Raw genomic sequence first — 9,513 nt, 5'->3', positions numbered from 1 at the left:
ATCAGTCTTACACAAATATATGAAGGAATGATGAAGACAAAAGATGCAATTAAAGATATGTTGAAGCAGAATAAGATTGAATATCAGCCTTACACAGATATTATCAACTCAAGATAGGACAAGCATTTGAAGAAAGATCTTCATGTAGTAGCTTATTTCCTGAATTCTACTTTTTTTTTTTAATGAAAATTACAATAGAAGTGTCTGATGTCATACGAGGTTTGCTTGATCTTGTTACATTGTATTGCAAGCATAACAACTTGTATTCTGTTAAAGCAATGAAAGAAATACACTTATATAGAGATAGGAGGGAAGCTTCGATAAACCAGAAGCTATTTGAGCTACAAAAAAACTTGAGTCTGGTAAGAATATTTGTTTAATATTAACTTGTTTATGCTTTTATTTTCTAAATTGACAACTAATAGTATGTTATGGATTTCTAATTGGTAGATGAATGGTGGAGATTGTTCGATAGTTTTGCTCTATATTTACAAAGGATGACCATTTGTATTCTTAGCCAAGCTTCTACTTCCCTTGAATGTGAGAAGAATTAGAGTCTCACTAAAATAAAAATGTTAAGTACCTTCTACTTCCCTTGACCATTTATTTGAAATTAAAAAAAAAAAATTAACATTACCGTCGAAATTACCGTAGGAATAATCCGACGATAATAGTGCGTGAAACAATATTTTTTGGCGCCAACAACATTGTTGGAAAAATTCGTCGGTAACCAATTAATTTTTTGAGCTGGTAATCTATCGCAAAATTCAACAGTAATTACCGCCGGACTAAAAAATTCCAACAGTAAACATTTACTAGCGAGGTTTATACCGTCTGATTATTTTCGACGGTGATATGATTATCATTGAATTTATTAGACGAATTTGACGGTAAATCCGACGGTAATCAATATTTTTCTTGTAGTGTCTTTTTTATCAGATTCACACAAAAAGAAAAAATAGTTTGGAGTAAGATAGGCTAAATGATATTATGTATGTTACTTATAATTTGCATCTTAATTAATCCAGGTAATATATATTTTATTTTATATACAAATTTTATGATATCAAATTTGTAAATTATTAATCTTTTATATATTGTATTTAATTTGTTAGAAAAAAAATAAAAAGTGTAATATGATTTAATTAATTATGAAAGTATCAATTGATGTTAAAAATTTACTACGTGAATATTATAGTTTATTTTCAGATGATTTATTAAAATGTTAGTTTTTAATATATTGATAAGATATTGTGTATTTTGTTAGGTGATATTAATGCTAATTTTCATTAAAGTGACAATGGTAGTTACTAATAGTCTTCAAGCCGCATCTTTTGATTCTTCTACTTAAGATGGTAGAAAATGAAGATGAAGATGATTCTAATAACGCAGTGAATTTACAGTAAGTTTTTGCAGATTTTGATAATTGATGACAAATTTTTATATTATCATTTTATATTTTAATATTTTCTTTTGTTATTTGATTTTAAAACAATATATGATCGGTCTAATTTTAAAAATCTTAGGTATGACCAAGCACCATAATGACAAGTTAATTTAAGTATTAGAATAAATATTTTGTTAGATAGACAATAACTTTTGTGAATAATTGGATTCTAAAATTGACCCAATAAAATAAAAAAATACTCCACCCTCAAATTATATTCTAAACCCTAATATTAGGATAACTATCCGCACAACTAGTGAATTGAACATCCAATCATTATTAACTGTGTATGAATAAATCGAATAAAAAAGAATAACCATTCAACTAAAAATTAACATAATCATTTACATACCTGCTGAATTGAACATCTAACATAATATTTATTGTTTATTTTATTTAATACTTTTATTATTTCTCTATACTTTTCCTTAAAATAAACACATCTTTCCCGAAATTTTATTGCAATAAAAGAGTTCTATTACAGATACCACAATCAGGGGTACAAATGTAATAAAATAAAAATTAGGGTCACTCCCAAAAAATAATAATAGCAATCTTAAGAGATTAGGTCTTCAGATAAAGGAGAAAGGAAAGTTTCTTGATTCTTCGATTTCAATGGCTATGGAAACCCACTTGGATTAATGAAGCTCTTGATTCCTTTCTTCTTCGTGCTTTGTCAAACCCACCATTCCAAGAGTGTAGTTTCTGGTTCCTGGGTATCAAAACTCAAGAATCAATTCAGTACTGCTGATTCCTACTTCTTCTGAATTCTGCTGCAAGATTCATTGCCTGGGTCAGAATTTTCCCATGGTTTTTTCTGCTTCCTTTGAAAACTAAGGAGTTCCTATCCAGCCAAATACCCCAAAGAAGGTAAGCTATTCCAGTCATGTTGAATCTGGCCTCACTTCCATTTCTCACTGTTGCGACAACATCAATCCACCATTGCCATGGTTGAAGAAGATTGTTCCTGGGAATTGCACTTACCATTGGAGAGTTGTTCCATATTTCTGCAATTTGTGGGCAAAAAACCAGCGAATGCAGGGCTGATTCTGGAGCGACAGAGCAACGAGGACAACGTGGATCTGCTTGAGGTATGCGCTCATGAAGCTTTTCTTTCACCGATAGGCCGTTGTGAATTAATTTCCAGATAAAAATTCGAATTTTTGGCTGACAATTAGTTTTCCAAATGGCTTTCCAGATCCCCTTTTCCTTGAATCGTTCATGGAGTATCGCTGAAGTTGGATGGAAAAAGAGATATGCGATGTTGTAGCCAGATTTCGCAGAGTACTCACCGGAACTGGTATGTATCCAGATTAGTCTGTCTTTATCTTCTTCAATCTTTGTTTGGCATATTTTGGAACTGGTTTCACTGCTGAAAAGTGCGTTGATTTTGTCCAGGTCCCATTTTCCCAAGGCATCCATCAGTTGTTTAACCCAAAGTAATTGTTGGTTGCCCGACTCATTTGGTGGAATTCGAAAGGGGGGTTCATCTCCAAACCAAGGATCTTCCCATATCTTTACCATCCCTTATTGAGAGACTGCCCATTTCACACCCTTTTCGAGGATATTTCTTCCTTCCAAGAGACTCTGCCATGCCCAAGATGGTCTACTCCCTTTTTTTGCTTCAAGGAAGGAGGTTAGTCTGTAGTATTTATTTTTAAAGATTTTGTAGAATAGAGAATGAGGCTTGGTTAATAATCTCCACCCCTGTTTTGCCAACATTGCTAGATTGAAAGCTTTTAGGTCTTGGAATCCCAAACCACCTTCCTGTTTATCTCTGCTTACCGTATCCCAGCTAATCCAATGCATCTTCCTTTCATTATGTTTCTGTCCCCACCAAAAGTTCATCATCATCCTATGTAGGTCATCAATTAATGTCTCAGGCAGCTTAAAACAACTTAGCGAGTATATAGGAATAGCAGTGCCAATTGCTTTGATTAGGATTTCTCTTCCGCTAACAGACAGTAACTTTCTTTTCCAGTAATTCAGTTTTTTAGTGACCTTGTTCTTCACGTAAGCAAAAGTTACCTTCTTTGATCTGTGAATCATGGAGGGAAAGCCCAAATATTTATCTTGAGTATCTATATTAGAAACTCCAAGTAGAGCCGCCAACTCGCTATTTACCTCCCGTTGTGTATTCTTGCTAAAAAAACACCGCTGATTTATTCAAATTGACTTCTTGGCCGCTTAGGCTACTGTACAGCTCTAGAATGGCTTGTAACTGAATGCAACTATGTTGGTTTACCTTACAAAATAGGATAGAATCGTCTGCGAATAATACGTGGTTGATGGATGGGCATCTCCTGTTCAACCGTAGTCCCTGAAACAGGTTATTCTGTTCTTCTTTGTGGAGCAGATAGAAAAGTCCCTCTGCGCAAATTAAAAATAGGTATGGAGAGAGGGGATCTCCTTGCCGGAGCCCTCTAGTTGGCTTGAAAAAGCCAAATGGTGATCCATCCACAATAATAGAATAAGAAATAGTTGACACGCACTCCTTCATCCACTCTATCCATCTATTACAGAAACCCAATTTTTCCATAACAAACCATACAAAACTCCACTCAACACGATCATAGGCCTTACTCATATCGAGTTTTAGAGCTAAGTCACTATCACCATAGGTTTTATTTTTCAGGAAATGAATACATTCATACACCACCAGAATATTATCACTAATCAGTCTACCTCGAATGAAAGCACTTTGATTATCACTAATAATTCTGCTCATAAGTGGTTGCATTTTATGAACAAGAATTTTAGAAATAATCTTGTAGAAAATTGTGCTTAGACTTATAGGTCTGATTTGAGACATCATCGTAGCATTAGGCACTTTTGGTATCAAGAAAATTTGGGTATGATTAAAACTTTTTAGGATTCTGTTACCTCCAAATAAGCTTTTAGTAGCGCGACAGACATCTCCTTTAATGATACTCCAATAATGCTGATAAAATTTAGCGGTGAATCTGTCATCTCCTGGAGCTGTTGCAGCATTAATTGAGAACACAGCTTTCTTAATCTCCTCCTCACTGACTAGCCTTGTTAGTCTCCTATTAGTTTCAGCTGAGATCTTTCTACTTATTCCGCCTAAAGCTTCTGCTGGATCACTAGGAGAACTAGTTGAAAACAGACCCTTAAAGTATCTCTATGCTCTCTCTCCAATAGTCTCGGGGGTAGTACACCACTGTCCGTCCTCGTCTTCTAGCTTCCAAATTTTATTCTTTCGAGTCTTTTCTTGATGTTTGGAATGAAAGAACCTAGTATTCTGGTCACCCCATTGCAGCCAATTCACCCTTGATTTTTCCTTCCAGATCTTTTCTTCCGTAGTATAATCCTCTGCCAATTGATCCTCCACCTGCAGTATTACCTTCTTCTCGTACTCGTTTGGTCGTTCTTTCATTCTTGCTAGTCTGCCTTCTATTTGTTCCATAGTTCTCCTGCTATTCCCTGCCCCTTAAGCTTGCCATTTCACCAGCTCATGCCTGCAACGTTTGAGTTTCTGAAACAATTGGAACATTGCCAACCCAATCACCCTCAATTGCTAATTTTCCTTCACAATTTTATTCACTGCCTCTAACCCGCACCATCTCTCCTGGAAGCGAAACCTTCTCTTGCCCCGATGAGCCTCCGGATTAGTGTGGACTAGGAGCGGTCTATGATCTGAACTGTTGTCATCAAGGTGGGTAACATTAGCCATAGGATACTCTTCTCGGAGTTTTGAAGAGATTAGGACCCGATCCAGTCGCTCCTTAATTGCTCTCTCCTGACAACTTCGGTTCCACCATATATATTTATCTCCAATATATCCTGCATCTATCAATCCCCCTTGTTGATAAATTCTTGGAACTGCTGCATCGCTTAGGGTGATTTCTCTCTGCCTTCCATCTTTTCATGGGACATCACAATAGCATTAAAATCCCCAGCTACCATGCATCTTTCTCCTGCTTGCTGGATTATAGGGAGAAGTACTTCAAACTGGCCATTGCGAATCTGATCAACACTATGAAGGTGAACTCCTAGTACCTCCCAGAGGCGTTGGTGGTATGGGTCCTCCACTGTGGACCAAATGTAAAAGTCCCCACTGCCTTTCACCAACAGCTTAACTTCTTCTTTTCAAGCGACCACCAAACCTCCAGCTGTACCATTTGGATCAACACAATAGGTTTCTTTAAATCCACATGTACATACGAGGTTTTATGTTTAATCTCACATAAAACATCACCTCGGGAGAATGGGATCTTACAACCCCTTTTATATATGTTGTGAATTGCCAGGGGTTCCCCCAAACCCCGGCAATTCCACATCATCATCTTTATTGCATTCGGGGTGCCATATTTGGGTTGGCACCCTCCCCCCTGTCAACGTTCTTTCCTTCCTTAACACTCAAATCCACCTGATCTGCTTGCAATTCCATCGCATCTGTTTTTCATTTTTCCCCTAATACACTGACTATTGGATCTCCCGGCCCTCCTCTTCTAGCCAGATACTTAATCTTCTGTCTCTTGTTACTCTTCCCATCATTCTTATGAGGTGCACCAATTTGAAAGCTATTCTGGTCAATCAAATTGCTTGTAGGGAAGGAAATATCAAATGATGGAACTGAGCTGCTTCTGTTTTCTTCCGGGGTTTCTTGGCTCTTACTTTTCTGAACAGTTTGTTTAGCAAAGCCTTTTAATAAACTAACAGGGGTAGGTTTTGCAACTGTGTTTTTCATTGTCAGGTTGGGTCTCTGGGTTTCTTCTATCTTCCCAACTTTCCATCCTACCTGTTCAGCTTTCAGATCAGGTCTCCATTTCAATTCCGCCTGTGCTTCTATTTCTGGAGATGCAAGGAGTTGATTGCAATTTCGCACTTCATGCCGAAGAAATCCACAAAAACAGCGATAAACTCCCAGTTTTTCGTACTTCAATTGTATCATACATGTCCTTTTATCTGGGCTAACCACCTTCATGGCTTGTTTGATCGGTTTCGTAACATCCACCTCCACGCTCACTTTCATAATTTGTCACCCCTAGCCCTTATTGCAAAGAGATCGACATCTAGGACGCTTCTGATTCTACCCCCTATCCTCCTTGCCGCCTCTATTGTTTTACAAAATTCAGGCATATTCCACTGCTGGATCCACATAGGTATTTTCGAGTAGTCATCTTCTGCAATTTTTAATTCCGGATTCCATCGTCTTAGATGAATCACAAACTGTTTTATTAGTCCTGGGGAGCCCCTCTCCACCCTAATCAGATCAGTTTCATTGGCAAAGAAAAACTAATAAATATTGTCTCCATGATTTTTGATTCTGAACCCTTCTGGATAATTCCAAATAGCAGTGAATGCACCTTCGATAGTTCCCATCCCAAACCCCCTATCTGCCATAATTCTCCCCACCAGACTCCTGGAGCAACCCTCAATATCTGATCTCACATCTTCTTCCTCTAACATGACCACTTCCTCATCAAAGTCGTTATCATGATTTGATTGTCGCTCCCCTTGATTCGGTAAGATTGACATTGTATTTTAAACACACACCAATTCAATTTTCAATTGACTATATTGGAATTGTCTTTGAAATTAGTTTGAAACACACGCCACTATCTCTCACCAATCATCAAAACCCTAGCACACACCACGAGAAGAAACCTGACGGCACATAAAACCCTGACGGCACATAAATTTCTATCACCATAAATTATATTTAAACAATATTATTTATGCATTAAAAATAATTATTATTGTATTTATGTATAAATATATATTGTTTAATTTATTTTTAATTTATATTTATAGTTTATATTAATAATAACTAATTTTAATATATACCTTGTTCATTTCGTTATCCTTATTATGGATTTAAATAGGAAAAGTATAGGTAGACAATAAAAATACTAAACAATGTGAATAATAGATATATCGGATGTTTATTTTACTAGGTGTACAAATAATTAATCAAATATTAAGATTAAGTGGATAATTTGGAGGTGTAGTGTATTTCTATTTGATTGGTGGTTGTTCATATTGTTCAAAAAAGTCATTGGTTACCTAGCATAGAAAAAGTATAGGTAGACAATAATTTTTGTAAACAATAGAATCAATAAAGTAAAAACACATTATACTCTTAAATTATCCATCTAAATCTAATATTAAAATAATCATCCGTACACCTAATAAATTGAACATTTATGGTTCATATTGTTTAAAAAATCATTCTTTACCTACCATTCCCCTTTAAATAATCCTCTATCTTCAGTACTCTGTTTGATGTCCCTTAGCTTTATGCAGACACTTGAAGTGTATTTTGGTAAGAAAAATAAATGAGAAGGTAATTAAATTTCATACATGAGTAGTTTTATGTGCATATATGTATAACTAAAATTCATCTAAAAAAAATTCTCCTCTCCATATATATCAAATGCATAACATCTCTTCCCAATACTTCTCCAACGGCGTCCAGATAGGGAAACCTATATTTAGAGAACATACTCAACATTCTCCTCCCCCATGCACATATACAGCTTCATCAATTCAAGCAATATTAATTAATTAAACCAAAATTAGGACAATAACAAATTAATTTTAATTTATTGGTGCAAATAGTTACACGTGTTAGGCTAATAAGCTACTAATCCACCTAGTAAGTTCTCATCAAGCTAGAAAAATGCATCAAATCAACTCTCAATTTAGAAAAAAATACAACAACCAATCCTCACTTACTCATCAACCAACAAGAACAATCAATTATTCCTCAACTATCAAAACAACAATTAACCCTAATGAATCTTAGAAACTCAACCAATAACAACCCAAACGTAGGTAATAATATCATCATGCATGCCGCATGCAGAAATATGCCACCAAAACCAACACCAAAATCAAAACCATAACCATTCAATTGCCTCATTATTATTCTTCCATTTTTTTCCGACCAAAATAAGTGTTTCTTAAAATGTCCAAATTTGATCCATACAGCCATATTGGAGTTGCTCTAAATCCAGACGGTACCCTCACCCGGAACTTAAACTATCCAACGGTTGAGGCGAATCTAGAACCTTCTCCGGGAAGTTCTACCGTCTCAAAAGACATAACCATTAACCATGAAAACAAAACATGGGTTAGAATCTTCCGACCAACGAAACTTCCTTCCAATGACAACACCGTTGCAAGGTTACCAATCTTTATCTTCTTCCACAACGGTGGATTCATCCACTTTACACCGGCAAGCAACAATGTCCACGGAAACTGCTCGCAAATTGCGAGCGAAATCCCGGCCATTGTTGTCTCGGTTGGATTTCGTCTCTCGCCGGAGAACCGGCTCCCGGTGGCGTACTATGATGGCTGCGACGCCGTTTTGTGGGTGAAGGAACAAGTGGCTGACCCTAATGGGGAACAATGGCTAAGGGATTATGGTGATCCTTCAAGATGTTACCTCTATGGGGTTGGATGTGGTGGCAACATTGTTTTCAACACCGCAATTCTTCTTCTAGAAGAGGTATTAATCCTATATATCATTTCATATCTTTATTATGAATCAATAGCATGAAATAAGAATGTGAATTTCTTAGGTTATCCATGAACCAATGTGAATTTTTGTAGTATTCCTATTTATGTTGTGACACATTAGTAACATGAGTTTTATTTTTCAAACTTAAAATTTAAAAATTTACTTTTTTTTTTAACTATCGAAAACAAATTTGATTATTCATCTATTGTATGTTTGATTATATTACTATGACAGGATTAATTATTCTAATAGTTGATTATTTAACTGAAAGATGTATAAATCAATATATATATAAAGTGACAAATTTAAGGATGAACGATTTTAATATATATTGGTCAGTATTTTTAGTTCAGCAGTTTAATATACTTCTAATCAATATTTTTAAATATTATTGGCTAATTGCTAGTAAAAAATAATAGAATATACTAATCCAATAGTATTACTCATATATAAATATACATAAATATATGATAACTAATAAAATGAAGATGTTAAAAATATTTTTTTTAAAAGAGTAATTTTATGTAAAAAATGTGTTTTGTTTGTTTGATTACATTAAAAAAGAAAAATTATAACA

The 9,513-nt window shown here is 35.2% G+C and overlaps 1 protein-coding gene and 1 long non-coding RNA gene across 2 annotated transcripts in view; both read left to right on the top strand.

Annotated features, from left to right (window-relative positions):
* Positions 2,016-3,336, top strand: LOC110268128. The gene is made up of 3 exons (XR_002356204.1): positions 2,016-2,538; positions 2,675-2,747; positions 2,846-3,336. It is a non-coding gene; the product is annotated as an uncharacterized LOC110268128 (long non-coding RNA).
* LOC107628634 (probable carboxylesterase 9) overlaps positions 8,111-9,513 on the top strand; it is a 2,232-nt gene continuing 829 nt past the window's right edge. The window contains exon 1 of the mRNA XM_016331265.2: positions 8,111-8,924. Within this exon, the coding sequence (XP_016186751.1) occupies positions 8,382-8,924 (543 nt within the window). The 5' untranslated portion in view covers positions 8,111-8,381. The remainder of the gene's footprint in view (positions 8,925-9,513) is intronic.

Source organism: Arachis ipaensis, chromosome B02 (genome assembly GCF_000816755.2).
Source record: "Arachis ipaensis cultivar K30076 chromosome B02, Araip1.1, whole genome shotgun sequence".
In the NCBI taxonomy this organism is placed as follows: Eukaryota; Viridiplantae; Streptophyta; class Magnoliopsida; order Fabales; family Fabaceae; genus Arachis; species Arachis ipaensis.
This window is presented reverse-complemented; position numbering and strand designations above follow the sequence as displayed.